Source organism: Chelonoidis abingdonii, chromosome 11 (assembly GCF_003597395.2).
Source record: "Chelonoidis abingdonii isolate Lonesome George chromosome 11, CheloAbing_2.0, whole genome shotgun sequence".
Taxonomy (NCBI): Eukaryota; Metazoa; Chordata; order Testudines; family Testudinidae; genus Chelonoidis; species Chelonoidis abingdonii.
Window position 1 is genome coordinate 61,120,172 of NC_133779.1, and position 27,825 is coordinate 61,147,996.

General features: G+C 52.6%; 1 protein-coding gene across 1 annotated transcript; it reads right to left on the reverse strand.

The window, feature by feature from the left end:
• Positions 1–5,283: 5,283 nt before the first annotated feature.
• Positions 5,284–14,282, reverse strand: LOC116838265 (uncharacterized). Its single transcript, XM_075070697.1, has 6 exons — positions 14,225–14,282; positions 11,881–12,003; positions 9,728–9,883; positions 7,905–8,080; positions 6,666–6,879; positions 5,284–6,548 (listed from the first exon to the last, which is right to left on the reverse strand). The coding sequence occupies exons 1-6, from the start codon at positions 14,280–14,282 to the stop codon at positions 6,454–6,456; spliced, it is 822 nt and encodes a 273-aa protein (XP_074926798.1). The 3' UTR covers positions 5,284–6,453.
• Between the last annotated feature and the right edge of the window lie 13,543 nt (positions 14,283–27,825).

Below are 27,825 nucleotides of genomic sequence, written 5' to 3' on the forward strand. Positions count from 1 at the left end.
CATATATGGTGGTGACCTTGAACACCGCTAAGTGAGGATGTGTTGAAGCAAGTTAGTATGCGGGGCAGGTACCTATGTCCAGATGCTCTTTAAACGTAACAGGCAGACGGCAAAGAACGTGGGGAGAACCAGTTAGGCCAGAAATAGCAGAGGTGAAACTGAGCTAATGGCATTGGTAGGTCCATGCATGGCATTAATACGTACAAACCTTCCAGCCTAGGGAGTGAGCGTATCTTCATAGACTCATAGACTTTAAGGTCAAAAGGGACCATTATGATCATCTAGTCTGACCTCCTGCACAAAGCAGGCCACAGAATTCCGCCATACCCATCCACCTTTCAATATTAACAACCCCTAACCCATTGACTGAGTTAGTTGAAGTCCCAAAATTTGGTTTTGAAACCTCCAGCTGCAGAGAATCCACCAGCAAGTACCCATGCCCACGCTGCAGAGAAGGCAAAAACCTTCCACACCCTCTTGCAAATGCTGCCCTGGAGGAAAATTCCTTCCCGACCCCAAATATGCTATCAGCTAAACCCTGAGCATGTGGTGCAAGGACTCACCAGCCAGCCACTCTGAACAGAAGTCTCTGCTAGTCAACTCAGATTCCATCCCTAATCCAACATCCATCGCAGAACCATTGTTAGCGAGACTTATCTGCTGATAAGTCCAAGATCAATTGCCAAAATTAAGAACTATACATACCATCCTCTTCCGATAAACTATCTCAAGCTAGTCTAAAGCCAAATATGTCTTTTTGCCCCCACTGACTCCCCTCGGAAGGCCTTTCCAGAACTTCACTCTCTCTAAATGGTTAAAATCCTTCGCACTAATTTCAAGTCTAAAACTTCACTAATTGTCCAGTCTGTACCCATTTGTCCTGTGTGTCTGAGCATATAACATAAGCTTAAATCATATCTCTCTCCTTACGACTCTCCGTTCTAGTTACTCCCCCTGATATATTTAATATAAGACAAACATATTCCCCGTCCGAGTCTCTTCTTTTGGCCTTCCTAACACAAGCCGAAAGCTCTTTGAGGTCTCCTTTACATAGCAGGCATTATTCCATTCCTCGTCATCCTAGTACCGTCTATCTAACCCTGTTCCAGTTTGAATTCATTCCTTTTAAAACATGGGGACCAGAACTGCACACATATTCCAGGTGATCCTCACCAGCGCGCTAAGACTAGTACATGTAGGGTACTAACACTCCTCTTACTCTTTGCTGGGAAATACCTCGCTGATGCGAGTGGCTAAAACGCGCATTTGCTTTTTTTAACGGCCAATCGCAATTGAACGGCTCATAGTCATCCTCTATCAAACCATACCCCAAGGTCCTTCTCCTCCTCTGTTGTTTCCAACTGATGTGTCCCCAATGTATATCTAAAATTCTTATTATTAATCCCTAAGTGCATGACCTTGATATTTTGTGGAAACTATCTCAGGTGCTCAAGCTCTCTGGAAGGGGTGACCCACCAGGTTGGACTTGTTCTCGTTCTTCATTGTTAGTTTGTCTTAGTCCCTCCCCAAAGGCTGTTATGTAAATTAAGCTGTCATGGGATAAAAGGGAAGGGGATAAAAGGATTGAGAACTGGTAAACTCATACATTGTTCGCCCTCTATAACATTGATAGGGAGATATGCACAGCTGTTTGCCTCCCCCCCGGGTATTAATCTTTACCCTGAGTTAATTAATAAGTAAACAGTGATTTTATTAAGGACAGAAAGCAGGATTTAAGTGGTTGCAAGTAGTAACAGATAGAACAAAGTGAATTACCCAGTAAAATAAAATAAAACCCGTAAATCTAAACCTACTACAGTAATACAACTGAATACAGGCAAGATCTCACCCTTAGAGATGTTCCAGTAAGTTTCTTTTCTCAGATTGGAGACGCCTTCCTAGTCTGGGCCCAATCGTTCCCCCAGTACAGCCCTTGTTCCAGCTCACATGGTAGCTAGGGGATTCCTCATGATGGCTGCTCCACTTTGTTCTGTTCCACCCCTTTAGATATCTTTTGCGTAAGGCAGGAATCCTTTGTCCCCTTGGGTCTCCCTTCCCCTTCGCAGTGGAAAAGCACCAGGTTAAAGACGGGTTCCAGTTCAGGTGACATGATCACATGACACTGCAGGACTTCATTGCCCACTTGCCAGCACACACACGTACAGGGAGGCTCACAGGTAAACACACCCATCTGCAGACAATGGTCCTGGTTGATGGGAACCATCAAGATTCCAAACCACCATCAATGGCCCGCACTTTGCACAATGACAATAGGCCCTCAGAGTTGTAGTTCATATTTCTAGTTTCAGATCCAAGAGAGGTACATTTATACAAATAGGATACCCACACTCAGTAGATGATAAGCTTTGTAATGATACCTTACAAGAGACCTTTTGCATGAAGCATATTCCAGTTACATTATATTCACTCATTAGCGTATTTTTATAAAATTATATAGTTTGCAACATCACACCCACATCCAGCCCCCGGCGCTGAGGCAGGGCCAAGTGAGCCCAGACTGGCCCCAATGGGGGTTTGTCCAACCCAGTGCTAAAACCCTCCAGTGCCGGGATCCCACAGCCCCTGGGAGCTGATCCCAGAGCTGAGCTGCCCTGGGAGTTAGAGAGTTTCCTGCCTCTGACCTCCAATGCCCCTGCAGCACCTGAGCCAGCTCCTGCTTCTCCTTCTGCCAGGGCCTGGAGAACAATTGCTTCCCGGCCGCGGTATAAAAACCTCTCACACATTCAAGGGCTCTTGTCAGGTGCCCCCCACTCCCTTGTCTCCAACTGAACACGCCCAGTTCCTTCAGCCTTTCCTCCTGGGGTGGGTTTCCGAACCTCGGAGCACTTCTGTTACCTGTCTGGGCTCCCTCCAGCTTCTCCACATCTCTCCTAGAGCGCGGAGCCCCGAACCGAATGGGGCGCGGAGCCTCAGCAACACCGAATGGAGCTAGACAACGATCTCCTGGGTCGTACAGACAACAGGGCTGTTAATACAGCCCTCAATGGCATTGGCCTGGTTCGCAACAGCCTCCGGTGTCAACACAAGCGGCCTTCCTGGCTTGGTGCTGGGCCAATTTCGATCAATGAGTTTGAAATTTACCCCTCTACAGAGGGTTTCATTATGGGGGCATGGGGGGAACTTTGTGCTGGCCCCTTTCCACAGTAGGGGTAAGTTTCACACGCAGGTTCTGGAGAGAGTTTGGGAGTTTCTGGCTGCTGTCTGGGTGCTGGGAGGCCTACGGCTGTTGTGGCTGGTAAAATCTAGAGGTAGGCACGGAGCTACTGCAGGGATGGGCATGGTGTGAAATCAAGAGAGGGAGAGAGAGAGAGAGAGATAGATTGCCTGGTATCCCACCGCGGACACCAGTGTTACCTTCTCTTCTGAGTGATACAAAAACTTATGACCTTGAAAGCCAGTTTGTCATCATTCTACACAGCTCTGGTTGTTAGTGACTCTGAGGAAAGCAGTATTTTTCATTTTCTATTTCCTGGGCACCTGGATTTTCCCCTGAGTTGCTGAGCAAGGGTCATGTCAATACAAAGGACCATAAATAAGATAAGGACAGAGTGGAAGTTTTACCCCTGACTCCCAGTAACCAGGCAGTTTCCTCTTATGCCTTTGGCCTCAAGCCAGGACTGTTTCCTGTAAATATGACAATTGCCCTGAGCTCCTGCGTAATGTTGCTCCATGGGTGACAATCAGCTCCCAGGCCTCACCCCCTCGTGATGCTGGTTGAAGCTCACTCTGCACTCGGCTCCCCCAGCCCCCGACCAGACATCTGCCCAGGGGTTAAACCTCAAAGTAAATGTTCTGCATCGATTCCAGTCCCATTTCACAATTGTGGAGTCATCTGCACTACGGGTCGGCACGATGCCAAATCAAACCTGCAGGAAGACAGGGCCTGTGCTGCCCCACTCTGGAAGTGGCTGCATCTGAGCTCCGGATAAAGAATCCCTGTATAAACAGCCACCATGCTTCAATGGTTTGCATGCAGAGGGGGTGGGACTCAGTGTCCCTGAGTCTTACTGGTTTAATGAGGGGAGGGGAGAGGGAGTTTGTTGTTCCAGAGGACCGGAAAGAGAACTCGGGACCCCGGCCAATGGCCTGGAGGATGGAGACCCCAGTGACCTGGTGACCCGGAAAGCCAGCTCAAGAGTCACAGCTGGTTCTGGCCAGTGGAGGACAATGGGCTGCGGGGAGAGGACGCCGGTGACCTGACCAGCCGGTTCCAGCCAGAAGGGCCACAGGACAGAAGAGAGGAGAATAGGCCCAGGCGACCCTGTTTACGACCCTATTTCCCTGCAGAGAAGCCAATGGACAGAGGGGGCTTGGGGCCGGGGGTATCGGAGGCCCAGCTGGGAGCAGGGGGGCTTGGGGCTGGAGAGGAGGAGCAGGCAGAGCCCCCTGGCTGCAGGGGGACTGGGGTGTGCTGGACGGAGGGAGGCCAGGACTGATGCTTTGAGAGTTTCCTGTGCTGGGTTCAGATGCTCAATAAACCCTCCTGTTTTATGCTGGGGGAGAGTCTCTCCGGGCTAGAGGACAGGGGATCAACCTCTTTGGGGGTGAGGAGGCCCCGGCGGTCCAGAGTGAGGGGATTCCCTGTGGGGGCCCACGGCAGAGACAGACGTACTAAGGCTCAGAGAGGTGCGGCTCCAGGAGGTGGAGGGGCCTGACTCCAAGAGAGAGGGGACCCCCGAGAAGGGCTGTCTCACTGAAAGGGGCACCCCCCACAGACCGCACGGGGCCACAAGTAGATACGTTCTCTGAGTCCGTGACACAGCTGCAGCTCAGCGCTGGGTGACCAGCAGTGTGGACGACCCCACAGGGTCCCAGAGCCCAGGCTTCAGCACGGGTGCAAAATAAAATCTACGTTCTACGTTCCCAGAACCTCATGTGGGTTGCCCAGGATGTGTATATACACAGAGCCGAGCAAATTCTTCTGTGGCTAATTCATCTGATAGCGCCCCAGTCTCATGCAAACTGGCTCAGCCAGAGGCACCGACTTCCCGAGTTCCTGTGGAGTGCTCCCCTGCCTCCGCCTCAGGACCTGCCCCCCGTTCCGCCCCTTCCCTGAAGCCCCCACCCCTCCTCTTCCCACCCCCACTCTGCCCCTGCCTCTTCTTGCTCCTGGTCCTTCCTGCCCCTGCTCTCCCTTTTCCCCCAGCACCTCCTGCACTCCACCGAACAGCTGAGCACCGGTGGGCGGGAGGGCTGGGGGCAAGGGGGAGGAGCGGATCTGCGGGGCTGCCAGTAGCTGCTCCAGGGCTGTCAGTACCTATGGGATCAGCAATGGGGCACCAGGACACAACAACACACCAAAGGCTTTTATTTCAGATCCTGATTAACTCAGTGAATTTGCTAATGCACAGAGAGATTCCAGCCAGCCATGAGGTACCAGGACAGACACACCCATACGCTGGGCAGACCCTTGGCTATGCAGCGGCCCCTTTCCATCGCTCAGCAGCGCAGAGGGGCCTCGGAGCGAGTGAAGCTGAGAGTTCAGGCCTTTATTCTGTCACCCATCGAGCCAGCCTTAGCATTCATTTCATTCAGCTGCAACACAAGGAACCCTCAGGCCTGCCTCCCGTAAGACGCTGGCTGCAGCAGGTACCATAAGGCTTTTGGAGGCCTATGAACTTTGGCACAGACAAATGGCCCAACGGTCACCCCTAAGTTTTGGGGGCCTGGGAACAGTGTGTTTAAGGGGGAGGTTTCTTGATAACAACACCAGCCAGCCACAGGGACGTGAGCTAACACCGGCTTTGGGATATTGTAGAATGGGAACGTTTGCAGATGTCTGACCACAAGCCGGCCATGGCAAGGAACTGACATGTCTGATAATAAGCTGAGATCAGTAACATCCTAACCTACAGGAGAAGGGACCCCGACATCCATAGGGTGAGGAGATACAGATAAGGAGGAGGGGAGAACCCCCTACTGAATAGGCATTAGGCACAGTGGCGTCAGCATAACATTATAAAAGTTGCACCCCAGCCTGTGGGCAGGAGGCGAGCGAGATGCAGCGTTTAGGGGGTGCCCGGATCACGGCCCCGGATGATGATGAGGAAGGTACTGGTGAGCAGGAAGATAATGACTAACATTTCTGGTTGTTCTGCAAGGGGCAGTGCGAGTATGGGGGGGTTCAGATGGACCTTCTGTATTACCGCTGTCCCCCGGGCTGGGCTGGAGCATTTGGGACTCTGCTAAATGTGTGATCCATGATTACAAACACAGAAGGTTCCTACAGCGCGAGGGCTGCGACCTGACCCATCGGGGTTCCCAACTGAACAGCAATTTTATAATACCAGCCCCGAACTCAGAACTAGAGCCTGTCAGACCTCCGAGTGAACACTGGGAATTTGTAAGTAATCAATAGAATTAACATACGATTCAGAGCTCGGGCTGCAACGCGCAGGAATCAGGTGCTGCGTGGGCCGTGCCAGGCGGGGGTCAGGAGAGCAGCTTCACCAGCAGCAGCCCAGTCAGACCAGGCAGGTAGAGGGCAAAGGAGAATTTCCCCAGAGCCGGGCTGGCCCCACTGGTGGTGGCAGCGGTTGTTTTGGTGGTGGCGGGTGTTTTGGTGGTGGTGGGTGTTTCGGTGGCAGTGATTGTTTCGGTGGCAGTGGGTGTTTTGGTGGCAGTGGGTGTTTTGGTGGTGGCGGGTGTGTTCTCCGCAGGTTTGGAGGTCGTGATTGTGAAGTTGTACGTGTAGACTGCAGAAACCAAGGAGGTTCCAGCTGTAATGTCTTTTGTAGACTCAGTAGCGCATCCTTTTCCAACAAGTGCTGAGACAGTTGTACCTGAGGGAGAAAACCAGCATGTTATTAGGCGCAGGCAGCTCTGGTTCCTTCTTTGCCCCCAGAACCTCTGTCTCCACTATCCAGTGGTTCCCACCTCTGCCTCCCTTTCCCACCCCCTGGTGCTCTTCCTGCTCTCGCTGTAACTGGCCATGGCAGAGCGGGTGTCTGGTCCTCTCCTGCCTCCCCCATGCCCCTTTCTGGAGCTCCACACAAGACTGAAGCTGGAGTTTGGAACCAGCTGATCTCTGGGGGCGGCTCCTTCCCCAGCATGTGACCCCCCCGGGGAACACATCTGGCTCTCACTGTCCCCAGCAGCCCTAACCGCTTGGTTCAGATATTTTATAAACACCCCAAAGCGCTGGGAGTCCTGGACGCACACTGAGAACGGGAGCTTCCGCACTGAGCAATAGCTTAGCTCCACCTTAAACTTACCGGGGGGTGGGGTCTAGTGGTTAGAGCAGTGGGGACTAGGAGCCAGGACTCTTGGATTCTCTCCTCAGTTCTGGGAGGGGGCAGGGTCTAGTGAGTTAGAGCGGGATGGGGGAGGGCTGGAATCAGGACTCCTGGCTTCTCTCTCCAGCCCTCACAGGAAACTAGGGGCTACTGGTTAGAACAGGGGGGCTCTGAGCCAGGACTCCTGGGTTCTATCCCCAGCTCTGCATCATTGACATAACAACCCTTCCCATGGCAAGAGACGTGTTGTCGTAACTCCAGGAGCAGGGCGGCATCACTGAGATGGAGGAGCTGGTGTGGAAGGGAAAACTTCTTAATTCCTCTCTCTTTCCCTCTGACCAAAATCCTCAGCACAACCCGAGGGTCTGGGAGACTCTAGGGCCCTGTCTACACTACATTTGGGTCAGTATGTCACTCAGGGGTGTGAAGAAGCCATGTCCTTCAGCGATGTGAGTTATGCCATCCGGTGCCCACTTCCTGCTGACATCCCCTCTGCCGCTCGCGGAGGTGGATTTATTGTGCAGACAGCAGAGCTCTCTCCCGTCAGCACAGAGCGTCCTCACCAGATGTGGTACAATGGCGCAGTGTAGATTGGCCCCAGGTTTCACCAGCCCTTTGGGGAGTTCCTGAGCCATGAGATTCTCAGGGAAGTTCTCGCACTGCGGCCAGCTGGCAGAATTTACCTCTCCGTATCGTCCCAGCGAAATCAATGCAATAGGTCTCGTCCCCTGTACAAGGGGTGACTGAGCTGTTGCATGGATCAGAGTTCAGAGAAAAGCAGGTTGGGCACTGCAGCCCATTCGCGATGGTGCTCCCCGTGGGCACTGAGAACCGAGAGAAAGAGAGAGAGACAGTCACAGGGTGGGTTAAACCTCGTTCAAACAGCAGGGCATGCCTGCTGACCTGCATTGGTCAAGCATGTGAAGGCCCCACCCCAGCCCAATGGTATTGCTCTGTCTGTCATACGGCAACCTCTGAACCTGGCGACCGATCAATTCCAGCATTTCCAGGTACTTCTTAGGCCAAGGGGTTCTCAAACTGGGGCTCAGGGCCCCTCGGAGGGTTGCAAGGTTATTACATAGGGGTTCGTGAGTTGTCAGTTTCCACCTCAAATCCTGCTTTGCCTCCAGCATTTAAAATGGTGTTAAATATATAAACAAGCGTTTTTAATGTATAAGTGGTGGTCACACTCAGAGGCTTGCTAGGTGAAAGGGGTCACAGGTACAAAGGTTTGAGAACCACTGTTCTAGGCACTCAGGGCCAGAAGCCTGCTCCTTTTGGGGAGAAATCAGAATACACCCCCCCACCCCCACCAGCTGATCAGCCCAGCCACCTCTGTGATTGTCTCAGATCAAACACCAGGTCGATGGCCCCACTGACACCCCATCTCCACTCTGCCCAGCATCCCCGGGGGTGCAACACGGTGACACCCAAAATGACCAATGTCCCAGACAGAAAGGAGGAGGATGGTGGGGGGGAGGTGTGACAAAGTGGGACTCTTCTTAATGTTTCCTCTGAATACTGTGTGGGTGCCTCAGTTTCCCATATGCATTTCTTAAGTCTCCAGTGTGCATAGATGGCCAACACTTTGTATCCTGGCAACAAATGCCTGGGGCCTTTCACCCCTGCAAGGGAATAGCTAAAGGTGAACAAAGAGGTCAGGTGACCTCCTGGCCCAGGAAAGGGGCTGAGCAGAGAGGAGGAGCTGGAGGGGGTGTCAGTCTACAGCTGGCTGGGGACGAGGAGTGAAGTGCAGACGTGGGGGTCTGGCTCACTGACCCCCAGAATGGACCCGGCCGAGGGGTCCGGTTCGCTGTATCTACAAGCTCTGTTTTAGACCCTGTTCCTGTCCTTGAATAAACCTCTGTGTTATTGGCTGGCTGAGAGTCACGTCTGACTGCAAGGTGGGGGTGCAGGACCCTCTGGCTTCCCCAGGACCCCGCCTGGGTGGGCTCGCTGTGGGAAGCACACGGAGGGGCAGAGGATGCTGAATGCTCAAAGGAGAGACCCAGGAGGTGAATCCATGTGAGCTTCTTGCCCTGAACAAGTCTGCTCCAAGGGAGAGCAGGCTCTTCAAAGTCCTGCCTGGCTTGGTGGGGAGCAGTTCCCGAACATTGCCTGGGGACCCAGGGACAGGATGGGGAATGGAGGAAAAGGGGTATGGGGGAGGGGCAATTGTGCCAGGGGCTTGTCCAAATGAACCATTCGACTGTAGCAAGGGAGGCCAGGGTGTGAATCGACCCTGCGCCAGCCTGCCACGGCCCAGCTGGCCACGTGCACCCTGCTGACGTGCGTGAACTGTTTGTTACTGTGCTTTGAGCTAGTGCCCTTCCAAGGCGCTCGAACGAGCTGTTCACAAGCATCAGCAGGGGGCACGCGAGGAGCTGGATTCGCACCCCAGCTCAGCGCCATCTAACTGTTCATGTGGACAAGTCATGAAATGGGGACAGTAAAAACAGACCCCTACATACCGTCCAGTGCAGGTGAGTTGCACGTCTCTGTGCTGCACTGTGCGATGTTGATCCTCACGTACTTGCCATTCCCAAGAGTGACAGTAACAGGGCCTTTTATGACACCAGTGAAGTCATTCAAACAGCCTCTGGAGAGGACTGTGGTCTTTGTCCCCTCTATTGTAAAGAAAGAAAACAAAGAACAGAACTGAGAGGCTGGGAGAGGAACTTCAAGGAGGAGCAGGGAGGTTATTTTACCTCCGTGTCTGGCCCTGAGGCGAAGCTGCTGGGAGCCTGTGCCCAGTTCTGGGCCCCACCATTCAGGAAGGAGGTTGGTCAGTGGCAGAGAAGAGCCGCGAGGATGATTGAAGGGTTAGAAAACCTGCCTTAGCGCAAGAGACGCCAGGAGCTTGATCCATGGAGCTGAACACAGAGACGGTTGAGGGGCGACCTGGTCCCCATCTGCCAGAACCTACCCAGGGAACAAATGTTTACTGACGGGCGCCTCAGTCGGGCAGCGGAAGGTCGGACACCATCCCAAGGCTGGGAGTTGGAGCCAGACAGACTCAGACTGGGAATAAGGGGAAGGTTTTTCACGGGGTGGGTCACTGACCACTGGGACGATCTCCCCGGGGCTGTGGTGGATTCTCCATCAGGGACAATGTGTAAAGCCAGACGGGAGGTTTCTCTCCCAGCTCTGCTCTAGGGATGAACTGGGGCAGGTCTCTGGTCTGTGCTGAGCAGGGGTCAGACGAGACGATCCCAATGGTCCCTTGTGGCCCTGGGGTCTAGGACTCGGTGGCTGTGTCTGCGCTGCAGAGTGAACCCGGGTTAGCCACACCCTGGGGTAAGCGTCCACACTGCGAAGACTCCCAGGGGTTAGATCCACCCGGACACCACCCAGCCGGTGCTGCACTAACCCCAGGGCAGCGCTAGGCCTTTGGGGGCATGTCCCAGGGCTCCTAGCGCTGCCCTGAGCTGGGCCGTTCTCTGCCCCGAGTCTCTGTGACGGCGTCTCTGCCTGAGAGCTGGGTAGAGCCGGAGCCGGCTGCAGGGAACGTGGGATTTGAAACATCACCAAGGGCTGTGTAAACCAGCAGGTGATTTCAGTGCAGCAAAAATGAGTAGGAAGGAGGGCAGGAAAACATGGCCCCAAAGGAATTATGGGAAGGCATTGGAGGACTGTCAGCAACTGTGTATAATAACCTAGTTTACAGCTGCGTCCTCACTGCAAAGTCAAAGTGGAATCCGGGTCTCAGCTACACCTGGAACAGCGCAGCCGGCCTGAGCTCACAGCTCATATCCTCTGAGGTTAAAGGGTTTTGTGGGTGGATAGTAGGGGAAGGTGTGGGGGTTAGGCCTAAACTTCGGGTCACGTCCTACATTAACTGCAGTGAAACCGCACCCTGAGTGGGTGGAAGTTTTAATAAACCCATTTGTGACTGTGCTGGGAAAATTTCCTGAGTGTGGTCAGAGAGAGAGGAGAGAGAGAGACAGAAGGGTGTATGGGGATAAATAGATAGAGAGACAGATAGATAGATCACATTAAAGCTCATCTGTGCTATGCATCCTTCCTAAAGGGTAAATGAAAGGAAACATTAAATCTCTTTAATTCAAAGGAAAGATGAACAAAACCAGATCTGTAACTAAAGTTTTCTATTTCAAAAGGGCAAATGTTGAGAAGGGAACTAGTGAAATCCGCTGGCCTAAGGACCTCAGGGAATTGAATATGGAGAAGGTTTGGAATCTCTTTAAGTCAAATTGGCAGAAGCTATCTTGAATTTGCATCCCAAGTGAGGAGAAAAATTTTGTAAGGCAGGGCTCCAGCCCTGAGCAGGTGACTAACAGCTTCAGACAGGACATTCGGAGCCCGGCAGTGTACAAGGGATCTCAGCACCAATTTTCCTTTTTAAACATGATTCAGAATGTGCATTTCCACCCAAAGCAATGGGAGATCTGAAACTGGATCCGATGGGGCAGGATTTCAAACCACTGAGTCTTCTGGTCACAACACCGTAACGTTGCCTGAATAAACGAAGCATGAAGCACAGACTTAGTGTTCTGTGCTGTGTGAAAGCGCCTTGCTGATGGACTGTTTGGGGTTGGCCTTAGCAATGAGGATGGTGACAGACTGTGAGGAAGGATGTGCCTGGGTTGATGGCAATGTCACCTACGCAATGTGTTTTCTTCTGCCACCGTAATGCAGCCGCCTTTAGCCGTCTCTGCTGTGCAGGTCCCTGATGGAGGCTGGCAGGAGTCTGCTGAGCTGGAGCACTGTTGGCATGTCACGGTTTGTGCTGGAGAAAGAAGAACAAATGTTTCCTTTTTACTGTGGTGTAACAGTGTCACCTCTGGCACGTCCCTTACCCCAAGTCTTCCCTCTCTGCTCCAAACAAGCTGAGGGGTTAACAGACCCAGTCTCCTCTGGTACACTCGGCAATTGCACAATTTCAGCCCTGGGCCAGCGGTACCCAGGGGGTCAGTATGGGGACGGGTGAAGGGATGGTGCTTTTCCCAAGCTCCGCCCACAAATTAAGCTCCGCCTACCAAAGATTTCATTCCTCTTTTAAAGGTATTCACAGTACTGGAGAGTTGCTCACTTCTCAGCGTGCGTTGCCTGAGTCCATTGCATGACCCAGGTCTCCTGGCTGCCTCCCATTGCCCTCACAAATTTGAGTTCCCCTCCCATCCCTTTCTATTGCAGGGATGCCAAGCTAACCCTCCCATCCCCTACCTAATGTCAGGGGCTCTGTGTACCCCCCATTCCCATCCCCCATAACAGGGTCCCCCACTCTTCTCCCCATGCCAAGACCACTGTGTGCTCTCCCTCTCCCACCACCACCCCCATCAACCATCTTTCTGTCTGGGAGATCAGCTGCTCAGAGTGTAACACGTTAAACTCCATGGGGATGCTGGACAGCGCTGGGCTGGGAGGGGTTGATGGGCTGGAAGGTGTCAGTGGTCCCATCAACCGGTTCTTTGACATACACACAGTTACAGAGGGGGCTGAAAGTGTGGCTGGGCTGGCCAGAAGCCAAGGGGCTCTGTGTGTCCCCGATTTCCCTCTTCCTGTTTTCTGATTTCCCCCAAAGTCAATGTGATTCTGCCCAGTGATGTCTAGAACAGCCCCTGAAATTATGGAGTTGATGGAATGCAGTCTTCAAAAGTTACTTCATGCACAGAAATAGGGAAATACCACCTAGGTGAGTGCGGCCAGGCTCTCCGGACTGCCAGCCAGCCAGCAGAGGGGTCTGACAGAAGCCAGTGTCTTGGCCCCTAGGCTCGTGGAGATTGCTCCCCGTTGGGAAGGCTCTGCGATGGACTGGACCCCAGGTTTACAGCGGTTGCACAGACCTTAGCTTAAGTTAAAGCCAACTTTCCCCACATCCCTCTGGATCAGCCTAGCCATTCGCTATCTGTGGGGGATGGGAAGGATGGAAATTGCCAGTCAAAAAACTGCATTAAACAGCACAAAGGGACGTTCATTGTCCCTTGTTCCCCAAATTACCATTGATACAGTCACGTTAACCACAGCGTGTGGACGCGCACAGACCTCTTGGGGACATGTAAGTGGAGAATCTCTGCCCTTCTATCCTTATGTACAGCGCCTTGCACACAATCTGTGTAAGTGCAGCAGCTTCACAACTTTTCTTTTAGAGAGGTGGAAATTTTCAGGCTGTGATGCTGATCTAGTCTGAGCTCCTGCATAGCCCAAGCCAGAAAACCTCACCCAGCACTTCCTCCATCCAGCCCATATCTGATGACTGAGCTACAGCCGATCTTTCAGAAGGACGTCCAATCTCAGTGTAAAGACTCCAAGGGATGGAGAATCCCCTCTTCCCCCACCCCTCTTTGAGAAGCTGCTGCCAGGGTTAATTCCACCTTCGACTGGTCTAAATTCAACTCCCAGCCATTGGAGCTCATTCTGCCTCTGTTTGCCCGGTTGGAGAGCCCTCTGCTACCAGAAATTGTCAAGCTGATTCCAGGTTACACTCACTCCCCAAGCAGTGTAATGTATTTGTATACTGAGTTCCCTTTGTGCTGCCAAAGCAGTGCAGAGGGGCCTTCGTGGGACTAAGAATTCAGGGCAGTGTCCAGAAACGCTGTCCCTCAGGCCTGGGCTACACTATACAGTTAGGTTGTTATAACTACAGCGCTTGGGGAAGTCACACCCTCAGCATTGCCGTGAGGCCAGTCTAACCCCTGGAGGAGATGGAGGTTGATGGGTGAACTCTTCCCTCAACACAGCTACCATCGCTCAGGGAGGGAAGTTCCTAGAGGGATGGAAACCCCTGTCCATTGGGACAGGCGACGCCTTCACTACGGGTCTCTGCCAGCCCAGCTACAGCGCTGTGGCTAAGTAGCTACAGTAGCCATAGTGTAGACAGGGCCCTGTACCCACCCAGAGCTAATCCCCACTCCCTGCACATGCTGGATGTTCCCCTGACTGAGGATCTGTGGAGTATAAAGTGTCCAAGTCCAGGAGGGTTTCAATGACCACAGCAGTGAGTGACTCACCTTGTGCACTCGTTGTAGCTAGGAGAGCAGGGAGAAGGCAGAAGATGAAGGAAACCATCCTGGTGCTGGGAGGCGCCCGGGGCTGGGCTTGGAGCTGAACAGAGCTTCTCATGGCTGACATGGTGAGCGCTGCTGGGGGGGAGGAGGACAGAGTCAAGACCAAAATGAGGAGGGAAAGGGAATAACAGATGAGATTGTGGGGGAAGCACCAGGGAATAGAGCTCACAAATAATCAATTTTTTTGTTCACTGGCAATTGTCAAAGATCGGGGATGGGGAGGGGAATCTTTTTTGGTTGGCCCAAAATTCTCATCTAACTAAAAAGCTGAACCAAAAAATGGTTTTGTTTCTTTTTCAAGTATCTCAAAATATTTTTAATTTGTTTTAAAATAAAAATTGCCATCAATTTTGAAATGAAAAGACACTTTGAGTTGAAAAAAATCTAAACATTTAATTCTGGAAATATCCTGAAAAAACTTTTCCTTTTTTTAGGGTTTGTTTTTCTAGAATTTTTTCCAGCTGAAGCAATGCAGCAAAATTGACACAAATTTGTGAAATGTTTCATTCGCCCCAAACCTGCATTTTTCAATGGAGAAAAGTTTGGGTTAGAAAATTTCTTCCAGCTCCAGCTGAAGACAGAAACTGCCGCTGAATTGCTGCCGTCACGGAAACGTGCATGCCGCCCTAACAGCACACAGACTGCCCCCAATGTCCGCAGCGGCAATTCGGTGCCCTGCTTGGGGTGGCGAAAACAGTAGAGCCAGCCCTAGCTCGGGTCCCTTCCCTGGATCAGCCCGGTTCAGTTAGGACCTGTCAGATCAAGGAGGCTTCAAACCCCTCAGATCCCATGTGCGTTACTTTGCATTGATCAAAACAACTTCATCTGTCATCGCGTTGCCCATTGACCCAGATCCATTCGATCTCGCTGAGGTTCCCAACTAACCTCAGTAAGTTGCCTCCTCTGCAGATTTCACCACCTACTCACTCACCCCCCATCAGATCATTTGAGTCACTTGAATGCTGGATCAGGATAGAGCTTGGAGGCCTCCATTCTTAAGCTTTTGCCATCACACAAAATTCCCTTGAATTCCAGCTCTGTTTTCTAGAGACACAAGGTGGGGGAAGAGATGAGCGTCCGAGCGACACAGAACTCTTCTGTGGGTCAGCGGCGCTCCAGAGCTTGTGTCTCTCCCAAGCAGAAGCTGGTCCAATAAAAGTTTTTCTCTCACCCACCTTGTCTGTCTAGTATCCTGGTACCCACATGGCTACAACAACCCTGCAAACTCCTGCTCTCTGGCTATTGTCCTGTTTCTGCTCCATGACAGTCCATTGCCTCCCGCACCAGCACTGCTTCGATTCCTTACTGCCCTATGGCGAGGGAGTTTGCTGAAGGCTTTTTGACAGTCCAAATCAAGTACGTTGACTGGTTCCTCTCTGCTTCCTAAACCTGGGATGTTCAAAGCAGCTGAAGAGAGTCTGAGGCCCAACTCCCAAGGAGTTTCAGCAGACGCTGGCCCACTCGTTGCCAGTTTTGCTTTTCGAATCTCCCTATTTCGCTCACACACCATTCCATGAGTGGGGCTTCTTTTCCTTTGCACAAACTGAGCCGCTTTATCCCTGCTGCTTGCACCTGAAGTATATCTCCAGCCTTTACACGCTTTCAGCAGATCATCAGTGATGACAAGCAATAATCATTAAAAACTCTTACCTTCAGCCGCACATTGGTTCCGTTCACCTCCAAGTTCTCTGTAATATCGAAGAGATGCACTGACCTGTCAAGCACGGCCCCTTCCTCTCTATATAGTCCAATGACACAGCCTGATTAATCTAGAAACTGGGAGTAACAGTGAATGATTTACTGAAATGTAATAAATTGCACGACCCTCATACCTGGGCACTCCCTCTTCAAATACAATTCAGATCGACCCTTTCTCAATCCATTAGCTATTGTTTTATTGAACTTGTCCCATACTGTTTGTGCAACAGAGATAATAGGTGTTACTCAGCTCAGTCACAGGGCAGAGGTGTTTATCCAGATCCTGAGGTGCTGTAAATGATAGAGGAACCGGTAAATTCACAGCAGCTGAGGATCCGGCTCCATTGATTCCATTGGAGCAAAGGCCAATTGATACCAAATGGGTGTTGGGTGATATTGTCAGAATGAAAGTAAGGATGGCCATGGAGTTGGCCCCTTTACGACAGCTCCCCTCCCATTCCCAGAACAAGTTGTTAAATTCCTTCTCGTTAAATTGTGTCAATAGTCACTGGGGACAGATTTTCTTATCTGCCCCATACCAGCGGGTGGCATCAAACTGGGTCTCATATGCTTGAGGTCACACCCGGCTAGGGGAATTTAGTTACAGAATAACTGAGCAGAGAAGATTGTTTCAGCCTTGGTTGCATTCCAGGCCAGCTTTGCTCCTGGGGGTTGTCGAGATGGGCAGGGAGCTTCCGGACAGAATCCAGGTATTAGGCCCTCCAGGTGTCTAATGAGAGAGAGTGGTTGGAGATTGACTGATGAACAGTGTGTTGGAAAAGCTGGGGATTAGTTATAAACACATATGAAGTCCCAGCTCAGATTCAGCCCGGCGGTGGTGGTCTGGTAGTGGCACCTTGCTGAATTTGCAGCCCTGTTCTCTAGAATCTCAGCTGTCATTGAACACACACAAGTAAGGCCGGGTCTACACCAGAAACGTTTGCTGGCACAGCTCTGCGGGTCAGGAACGTGATCTCCTGGGACATTGCTGTGCTGGCTAAAGCCCCAGCATGGGGCAGTTATACCAGCAGAAAACCCCTTTTACACATAGACGTTATTTCTGCCTCCTACGGACGCTGTCTCACAGTGTTTAACTGAAACATTTATTGGAGCAAAAGCCTGAGACTCCCAACCTCCAGGTCCATCCTTCTCTCTCTTATGCGCTTATTCGCAGTGACCCAACAAACAGGGGGACTCTCACATAGGAGCAGGGAGGGAATTTTCCCTCTGGCTTTGCCCTGGGGCGACGCTGCTGGGATCCAGAGTCCAGTTCTGGAGCCCACGGTTCAAGGGGGTGGTTGGTCGATTGCAGAAGAGCCAGGAGAATGAGAAAAGAATTAGAAAACCTGCTTCATAGCAACAGACTCCAGCAGCTTGATCCACTGAGCTTAGCAGAGAAGGTCCAGGGGTGACCTGATCCCAGCCTGTCAGTTCCTACATGGGGAAGAAATATTTGTTAACGGGCTGCTCAACAGAGCAGAGGAAGGACTGGTGTGATCCCATGGCTGGAAGCTGGAGCTGGACAAAGTCAGACTGGGAATAAGATGAACGTGTTTACCAGGGAGGGGAATTATCCATTGGAACAGTTTCCGAAGATTCCTGCTGGGTTCTCCGTCAGTGGCCATTTTCAAGGCAAGCCTGGGTGCTTTTGCTATGAGACCTGCTCTGGGAATCCTGTGGGGGACGTTCTTTGGCCTGTGACATAGGAGATCAGACGTGATGGCCCCAATGGGACTCGTCTGGCTGGGGATCTGTGACTATTTAAATAGTTTATCCCAAATGGAAGAGCTGGAAAAGGAGAGATTGAGTGAGACCCCCCCGGAAGGACCTATAGTCTGGGGGTCAGGCTGTGCCCCTGGAAGGGACGTCCAGGCAGAGGGAAGCATCACAGCAGCCTCTCCCACAGCCAGGATGAGCACTCTAACCACTAAGCTGCTGGACAACACGAGACTTCCTCATCCGGCCATATTGAGGGGGGGTCGGTGTGCTCCATGACACGTGCTGGACTGGGCTGCTCCCCCCTTAGCTCTGCCCTGCCTCAGCCAGCCCCAGCTCACACGAAGGACGGGCCCTGGGCTCCTGACTCCCACATTGGCCTGGAGCACTGGCCTCTCCCCATTGGCCCTGGGATCTGTCAGTCTCAGGATAATGACTCCTCTTCAGCCCTCCCCTTTTCCTTGGGTACTGGGAGAGGGCCGACCAACCCCTCCCCCCTCACATTTCAGTGAGGGCCCAACAATGAGAGTGAAGGGACATCCCGATATTAGGGGCTTTGTCTTATATACACAACGATCCCCCCCTTGTCCCCCTCCAAAAAAGTGTCTGGTTTTTCACTCTTGCTGTCTGGTCACCCTACCAGTGGCCCATGACATTAGGACACGAGGAGCCAGTCTGGCCCAGCAGGGTGGGCAGGGTGCTCGGGGCACCGGTTGCCTGGTAGTCATCAGGCGTTCTGCGGGTCTGGTGCCAAGGAGGGGATGGTGCCAAGAGGGGGATTTGCAGGCGTACAATGAACTGGGTGAAGGTTTCCAACTGAAGCTTTTCTCGGTGAGGCACACAGCCCTGGGGGCCTAGAGACACTCTGCAAATTCTTGCCATGAAATCTCGAGCTAACACGTGCCAGGGTGGAAGCTCTCACCCCCTCCCTAGGGAACTATTGGATGGATAATTCCCCTCCCTGCTAAACATTTGGATTGTGCCCACTTTGGCCCAGGTCATCCCCAGCCATCTTTCATGCCCACCCCAAAGTTGTATGGGGTGCCCCTCACCCCAGCACTCTGCATCGTCACTCCTCACCTTGGTCAGGGATTCACATCAGGACATACCCCTGCCTAGTTGAACCCAGGAGCCCTGACACTCAGCCTTTCCCGGCCCTGTGCTCTAACCACTAGGCCTCCCTTCCAGGGCCAGCTGTAGGCACCAGCCAACCAAGCACATGCTTGGGGTGGCACCGTATAAGGGGCGGCCAATCTTGGTTCGGTGGGACAGCGCTCGGTTTTTGTTTGTTTGTTTGTTTTGTTTTTTGGTTCGGTGGGGTGGCGCTCCGAGGAGGGGGAGTGATTTTCTTTTTGGTTTGGCGGGGTGACACTCAGAGGGGTTGGTTTTGGTTCGGCAGGGCAGCGCTCGGAGGGGTTGGTTTTGGTTCGGCAGGGCGGCACTGGGGGTTGGTTTGGTTCGGCAGGGCAGCGCTCGGAGGGGTTGGTTTTGTTCGGCAGGGGCGCACTGGGGGGTTGCTGTTGTTGGTTTGGTTCAGTGGGCGGCCTTTTTTGTTGTTGTTGTTGCTTGGGGTGGCAAAAAAGTTAGAGCCATCCCTGCCCCTCCACTCCCTGAGCTGGGGATGGAACCAGGAGTCCTGGCTCCCAGGAGATAGGGACAGAGCGGATTCTCCACTCTTAAATCAAGACACTTCTTTCTTTCTAAAGGATATGGCTCATTTCCACTCACACCTCCCCCCCCCCCCCCCGATTGAAGCTGGTTGCAGAACTCACAGGGGGAGGTTATTTGGCGTGGGATATATAGGAAGTCAGACTGGACTATCTTACCGCTCCCTTCTGATCTTAGACTCGATGAAATGAAATCAGCTTTAAGAACCCAGTCCAGCTGCTTGGCTTCACTCTGTGACATCTGACTGACGTTCACCTGCATCAACTGGCTTGCCTTAGTGAGGCCTCGGAAACACAGAGAGGGTTGGCTAGTGAAGGGTTAAATCAGGGCAGATCTCTTGGGAAAGGATTATCTCCTGGTTTCCCTTCATTCCAGCCCTCTTTATGAGAGATCGCTATCTGCTGGGTTATTGGAAATCATTATCAGAAAGTGATTCCACTTTCTATATGACACAGGGGCCTGCTGCATATACATATATATCTAGGGACGAGGAGCTCAGGCCGGGAGAAGAAAGGAAGCCCCATCTCTGTTCCGCTCACTGGCACACAGGGGGCTGAAGGTAAGAGATTCCCCGGCATAGAACTGAGAGCCAAGGAACCGTCACGATGATCCAGTCTGGTTTCCTGCACAGCCCAGGCTGGTGAATGTCCCCCCGTGAGTTCCCCGTGCAGCCCCTGACATCTGGCGTGGAAAGAGGTGCCCAGATGTGACTGGCTGAGTCGATTACAATCCGGCATGGTCCATGCTGAAAACTTAGGTCAACAGAATGGTGATGCTCAGCTGAGTGCTTTGAGCTTTCTGGTCAAAAAAACAGACATCTGGCAACCCTACCCAGAGTGGGGACACATGAGCCCCTGGCCTAGATGCCCATGACAAGACTGAGGGGTCAGCCCCCCAGGGATCCTGGGCCCAACCTTGTCGGGGTTACCAAGACTGTGCCATGCAGGAGGAAGGAAGGGGAACCCTCGGGGCAGCTGGCCTCTGGGTGAAGGACTTGGAGAGAGGACTCAAATCCTGCCACCATCTGATACCACCGGGCAGTGCAGATTCCAGGAACAGGGGTGGCTCCAGGCACCAGCACGCCAAGTGCATGCCTGGGGCGGCAAGCCACGGGGGCGCTGTGCTGGTCGCCGCGAGGGCAGCAGGCAGGTTGCCTTCGGCGGCATGCCTGCAGAGGGTCTGCTGGTTCCGCTGCTTTGTAGGACCTCCCACAGGCTGCCGCAGAATCCGTGGGACCGGGGACCTCCCGCAGGCAAGCCGCCGAAGGCAGCCTGCCTGCCGGGCTTGGGGCGGCAAAATACCTAGAGCCGCCCCTGTCCAGGAAAGTTCCCCGCAGTAGCGGGACCATCCCCCACTGGCATAGACACGGCCTCAGAGCGCCTCTGCTGTATCGAGGTGAGGGAGCTGGGGGCCCATCTAGTGTGAGAATCACACCCAGCCTCATGAGTGTGGAGCACAACCTCAGTTTCCCGGGTCTCACCAAGTCAATAATGTTTGTGATGCTCTCAGATGCCGTGGTGAGAACTCCAGAGACAGGTGCTGGCAGTGAGCTCATCATTCAGCTCAGCGCAGGGTTGGAACGGCGGGTGGGAAATATGGCCTGGGATTACCCCCCGTCCCACAGTGAGAAGGAAAAGACGTATTGCCTGAGGCAGGGCTGCGGTGGAGAACACACAATGTGTGATTGTGGAATCAAAGGCTGTAGCACACTGCAAACGCGCCGGGGGATTGGATTAGGCTAGTACTGGCAACGTGTGTTCAGGCGTTTCCTAACTCTCGGTGCTTGAATGTTAAACCACCATGGTGTGCTTGGAATGTAGATTTTTAATTCAGATTATATATATACTCACACACACACATACACAGAAAAACAAGCAAATTCTTACATGGCTCAGCAACAGATAACTTGAACATAACATGAGGCTTCGGGGGCCTCTGAACTTTGGCACAGATAAATGGCCCAACGGTCACCCGTACATTTGAGGATCCTGGGAACAGAGTGTTTAAGGGGGAGGTTTCTTCATAACGACACCAGCCAGCCACAGGGACGTGAGATAACGCCAGCTTTGGGATATTGTAGGATGGGAACGTCTGCAGATGTCTGACCACAAGCCGGCCATGGCAAGGAATTGACGTGTCTGAGAATAAGGTGAGATCAGTAACATCCTAACCTACAGGAGAAGGGACCCCGACATCAGCAGGGTGAGGAGATACAGATAAGGAGGAGGGGAGAAGCCCCTACTGAATAGGCATTAGGCACAGTGGCATTGGAAGTACATATTAGAAAAGTTGTATCAACCTGTGGGCAGGAGGCGAGCGAGATGCAGCATTTGGGGGCTGCCCGGATCAAGGCCATGGGGGACGATGAGGAAGGTGATGGTGAGGAAGAAGACAGTGGTTAATGTTTCTGGTTGTTCTGCAAGGGATGGTGTGTGGGGACGGGCAGACAGACATTGAGTGGCATCGCTGTCCCCGTGCTGGGCTGGAGCGTTTGGGACTCCGCTACGTGTGTTAATAAACTATTACAAAGACAGAAGGGTTCCTACAATGTAAGAGCTGCGAAACACTGGGACAGATCTAGGGACCAGAACCTGTCAGACGTCCCAGTGATCACTGGGAATTTGTGAATAATCAATAGAATTAACGTACAATTCAGAGCTCGGGCTGCAACACGCAGGAATCAGGTGCTGCGTGGGCCGTGCCAGGCGGGGTCAGGAGAGCAGCTTCACCAGCAGCAGCCCAGTCAGGCCAGGCAGGTAGAGGGCAAAGGAGAATTTCCCCAGCGCTGGGCTGGCCCCACTGCGGGTTGTTTTGGAGAGGGTGGTATTTGTAGGGGAGGGAGTGGTGGGTGCTTTCTCTGCCGGAACGTAGGTTGCCCCTGAAAAGAGGTATATGTTGGGTCCTGAAGACAGGAAGGTTCCAGATTTAATCTCTTTTGTGGACTCTGTAGTGCAGCCTTTTGCAGCAAATGGCAAAGGAGATGAACCTGAAGGAGAAAACCAGCCTGTTATTAGGCAGGGGCAGCTCTGGTTCTTTCTCTGCCCCAGAACCTCTGTCTCCACCATCCAGCGGTTCCCACCTCTGCCTCCCGTTCCCATCCCCCGGTGCTCTCCCTGCTCTCACTTGAACCGGCCATGGCAGAGCGGGCGTCTGGTCCCCTCCTGCCTCCCCCGCGCCCCTTTCTGCAGCTCCACACGAGACTGAAGCTGGAGTTTGGAACAAGCTGATCTCCGGGGGCAGCTCCTTCCCCAGTGCCCGCCCCCCCAGGGAACACGCCCGGCTCTCACTGTCCCCAGCAGCCCTGACCACTCGGTTCAGTTATTTTATAAACCCCCCAAAGTGCTGGGAGTCCTGGACGCACACTGAGAACAGGAGCTTCCGCATGGAGCAATAGCTTAGCTCCCCGTTAAACATAAAGGGAGTGGGGTCAAGTGGTTAGAGCAGTGGGGGCTGGGAGTCAGGACTCCTGGGTTCTCTCCCCAGCTCTGCATCACTGATATAACAACCCTTCCCATGGCAAGTACTGTGTTGTCATAACTCCAGGGTGGCATCATTGGGAAGGGGGAGCTGGTCGGGAAGGAAAAACTTCCCAATTCCTCTCTCCTTCCCTCCAGCCAAAACCCCCTCATGGTAGCCCCCCACCCCCCAAGGCCTCAGCCCAGACTCTAGGTTTCGCCAGCTCTCTGGGGAGTTCCTGGGGTGTGAGGTTCCCGGGGTAGCTCCCGCACTGTGGCCAGCTGGTAGCATTTACCATTCAGTATCTTCCCAGTGAAATCGATGCAATAGGTCTCATCCCCTGTGCAAGGGGCGATTGTGCTGGTGCAGGTAGCGGAATTCAGATCCAGGCAGGTTGGACACTGCAGCCCGTTCTCGGTGGTGCTCCCCGTGGGCACTGAGAGACACAGTTACAGGGGGATTAAACCTCATTCAAACCAGTGGGTGAGCCCGGTGCCCTGCATTGCTTGGCCGTGCGAAGGCCCCACCCCCAGCCCGAGGGCATGATGACCTCTGAACCTGGCAGCCGACCAATTTCAGAATTTCTGGGCATTTTCTAGGCACCCAGGGCCAGAAGCCTGCTCCTTTTGGGGAGAAATCAGAACACACACCCCCCCGCCAGCTGATCAGCCCAGCCACTTCTGCGATTGTCTCAGATCAAACACTGGGTCAGTGGCCCCGCTGACACCCCATCTCTGCTCTGCCCAGTGTCCCTCGGGGTGTAACATGGTGACACCTTCAATGGCTGATCTCCCAGACAGAAAGGAGGAGGAGGGTGGGGAGAGGGGGAATGGGGAAGAAGGCGGCATATACACAGACCTGGTTGGGGGTCTGGGGGGAACAGGGACATGGGGGGATTGCTCTGAATCCATGGCAAGGTGGGGGAGACTGCAATAAAAAGTGTCTCCAATGCATTTCCAGAACTTGCTGGACAATCTGTGCCCGGCTGTGTTATTTTCCCAACCGATCTCTGGGTGGGTGAAATCCCCCGGCACCACCACGTCCTGGGCTTTCGATGATTTTGTTGTTCAAGGAAAGCCTCCTCCACCTCTTCTTCCTGGTTAGCTGGTCTGTAGCCGACCCTACCATGGCGTCCCCCTGGTTTTACCCCCTTTATCCCTACCCGGAGACTTTCAACATGTCCGTCTCCTATTCCCATCACGACCTCAGAGCAGGTGCAGATGCCTTTGCTATACAAGGCAACCCCTCCTCCCTTTGTCCCTGCCCGCCTGGAGCAAGCTGCGCCCCTGGGTGCTGAGATCCCACCCATGTGTGTGCTCCCCCCACAGCTCTGTGACACCGGCTATGTCACAGTTGTGATCACTCACTGCTTCAAAAGCTGAAAGTGACAGGAAATCACATTGTTTGGGGAAATGCCCAAATGGGCGGTTTTGAATTGTTCGCACAAGGACCCACAGGGATAAACTGTCTGTCCCCGGGGCTTCAAACCCGGTTTCCAGCGATCAGAAGAGGGAGCATTTGGAAAGGCTTCCCAACTGGAGGAGGGGAGATGCAAAGTTCCTAAGTAGTTTGCAGGTCGATCTCGACAGGGTTATGGATAAGGTCCTACTTGAATTGCCGGATGATTGTCAAAACCTTGTGGCTGAGCTGCGGAAAAGTCATAACAGACCTTATTATTTGCGGTAATAAAGTCCATGATGACTTTTCTGCGATTTTCCACTGTCAGCCGCCTGGGGCTGAGAGTAGGGGTCAGGCTGAGAGCAGGGGCACTTCCTGTCAGCTTTGGGCTGGCCGGGGCTCCCCATGCATGATGAGGCTTCCGCTGCCAGATGTGTGGTGGAAGCCTAATATTGTGGAATCTGCATTAACAGTGCAAGTTACGTACGGTAAGGGTGACCAGACAGCAAGTGTGAAAAATTGGGACGGGGGGGCGTAATAGGAACCTATATAAACTAAAGACCCCAAAATCGGGCCTGTCCCTATAAAATCAGGACATCTGGTCACCCTGCATCCAGTGTTAGTTATGAAGGTTTGGATGGAAGCATATCCTGGCTGCTTTCTGCTTCTTCTCTCAGAGGCAGTCCTTGCCCTTCTGATTTCAAATACATTTTAAAACTGGCCCCACCCTGCTTGGAGACCCGCCAACTACAGGTATTTCAATGGACGACAGAAATGACGTTTGAGTGAATGGACGTGTAGGGCAATAAAGGAGAGAAATGGTGGCAATTACAACAGTGCCGAGGGTTTCTTCACATGAACAATTCGACTGCGGCAAGTGGGAGGTGTAAGGGTCCGCAGGGCTGTGGATCTACCCAGTGCCTGTCCATGCGCACCCTGCTGATGCATATGAACCGTTTGTTAATGTGCTTTGAGCTGGTGCCCTTTCAAGGAGCTCAAATGACCTGTTTCTGTGCACCAGCGGGGGGCACATGGATGGATTCACGCCCCAGCTCAGCACCGTCTAATTGTTTGGGTGAACAAGCCCTTAAACAGGGACAGTAAAAACAGACCCATAACGTACCTGCCAGTACAGCTGAGTTACACTTATCTGTGTCATTGCATCGTGTGGTGTTGATCCTCAAATACTTGCCGTTCCCGCCAGTAAAAGTGATGGGGGATTTTATGCCACTATTATAGTCATCTATGCATCCTTTGTAGAAGACAGTGGTCAGTGTCCCATCTGTTTTAAAGAAAGAAAACAAAGAACAGAACTGAGATGCTGGGAGGGGAACCTCAAGGAGGAGCAGGGAGGTTATTTTACATCTTCGTTTGGCTCTGGGGTGACACTGCTGGGAACCTGTGCCCAGTTCTGGGCCCACCATTCAGGAAGGACGTTGGTCAGCTGGGGAGGGGTCAGGGAAGAGCCACTAGGATAATTGAAGGGCTAGAAAATCTGCTTTGGCATAAACTCAAAGCTCATATCCACTGAGGTTAAAGGATTTTGTGTGTGGATAGTAGGGGCTGTGGGCGGGTGGGGGGTGGGGGTTGCAGCCCACATTAACCAGTGAAGCCACACCCTGACTGGGGGGAAAGTTTTAATAAACCCATTTGTGACTGTGCTGGGAAAGTTTCCTGAGTGTAGTCAGAGAGTGAGAGAGAGAGGTGGGTGTCTGGGGATGGATAGATAGATAGATAGGTAGATATAGACTATGTTAAAGCTGGTGGTGTGCTATGCACCCTTCTGTGACGGGGTGTACCTACCCTGCACCAGCCCCCAAAGGGGCTTTTCAGGCTGAGGAAGCCCCAAGCCGCCAACTCTGCTGCACATGCTCAGCCTGGAGGCAGAGTATAAAAGGAAGGAGCCCAACTCAGTCTGGGCAGACTGGTGAAGGGGGAGGATGCAGACTGCAGGATCTCTTCAGGGAGCTGCTACTGGCCTCACTTCCAGAGCCATGGCACACAGCTCCAGGCGTACTCCAGGCTGCCTGACGAGCCCAGAGAAGAGACCACGCCAGCAGGAGCTACGCCACTCGAGGACACCCGAGACCCGTGAGAACTGTGGAGCCTCGTCAAGGGAGAAAGGGTAGGAAGCAGCTCAGGGGACTTAGACCTTTCTCCAGTGAGTGAACTGGGGAACCAGTTAGCGTGTTTCAGGAGGATGCCCACTGACACAGTGGTGAGCACCCATACCACTGCCTGGGCCCTGGGCTGGGGCTCGAAGGAGCAGGGAGGGCCCAAGTCCGCCAACACTTAGGCTACATACCAGTAAGTGGTGCCCCACTTCCCCAACTAGCCAGTCAGCCATGCAATCCCACAGAGATGGGTCACTTTATTGACTCTGGCTACTAGGCCGCACTATCATGTTTTATAGTCAGGGTCATGAACGCAGGATCTAACGGGCTGATCTACAGTTTTTTCTCTTCTTCTCACCATACATGATCCTGCACATCAGATGGAGTGTACCTACCCCGCGACACCTTCTGACAGGGTAAATGGAAGGAACCATTAAATCTCTTTAATTCAATGGGAGGATGAATAAAACCAGGTCCGTAACTAAAGTTTTTGATTTCAAGAGGGCAAATGTTGAGAAATGACGGGAACCAGTGAAATCCGCCGGCCTGACGAGCTCAGGGAGCTGAACACGGAGGTTTGGAATCTCTTTAAGTCAAAGGGGCAAAAACTATCTTGAATTTGCATCTCAAGCAAGGAGAATAAACTTGTAAGGAAGGGCTCCTGACCTGAGTAGGTGACTAACACTTCATACAAAATTTTGGGAGCAAGGCAACAGTCCACACGGGATCTCATCACCAATTTCCACCTAAAGCAGCTTCGTTTGTTGCAGCGCAGCCGTCCATTGTGGAGATGAAAACTTAGTGAATAAAAATCAGTAAATAGAGCCCCAGGGGTGAAATCCAGGCTGCACTGAAGTCAATGGGAGATTTACAATTTGGGTCCAGGATTTCAAACTTCTGTGTCTTCAGGTCACCATGTAAGACACAGTAACGTTGCCTGAATAAATCAAGCATCTAGCAACAAATGGATAAAAACCGGCCATCACCAAATTTAGTCTTAAAATTCGAGGAAGGTCGGTAAACATGAGAGGGGAGCAGTGGGAGCAAAAACGAAACTGGTTTAAAGCCTGAGCTTGATAAGTTTATGGAGGGGATGGGAAACAAATATCTCCAACGGGCAGTGATGGGACACTAGATGGGGAGGGCTCTGAGTTCCGACCGAGAATTCTTTCCCAGGTGTCTGGCTGGTGGGTCTTGCCCCTGTAATTCTATGATTCTATGTTTAGGGTTTAACTGATCGTCAGATTTGGGGTCAGGAAGGAATTTCCCCCAGGGTCAGATTGGCAGAGACCGTGAGGGGGTTTTGCCTCCTTCTGCAGCACAGGGCACAGGTCACTTGCAGGTTTAAACTAAAGTAAATGGTGGATTCTCTGTAACTTGAAGTCTTTAATCCATGATTTGAGGATGTCAGTGACTCAGCCAGAGGTTAGGGGTCAGCTGCAGGAGGGGGGTGGGTGAGGTGCTGATGTGCTGGAGGTCAGACTAGAAAGATGA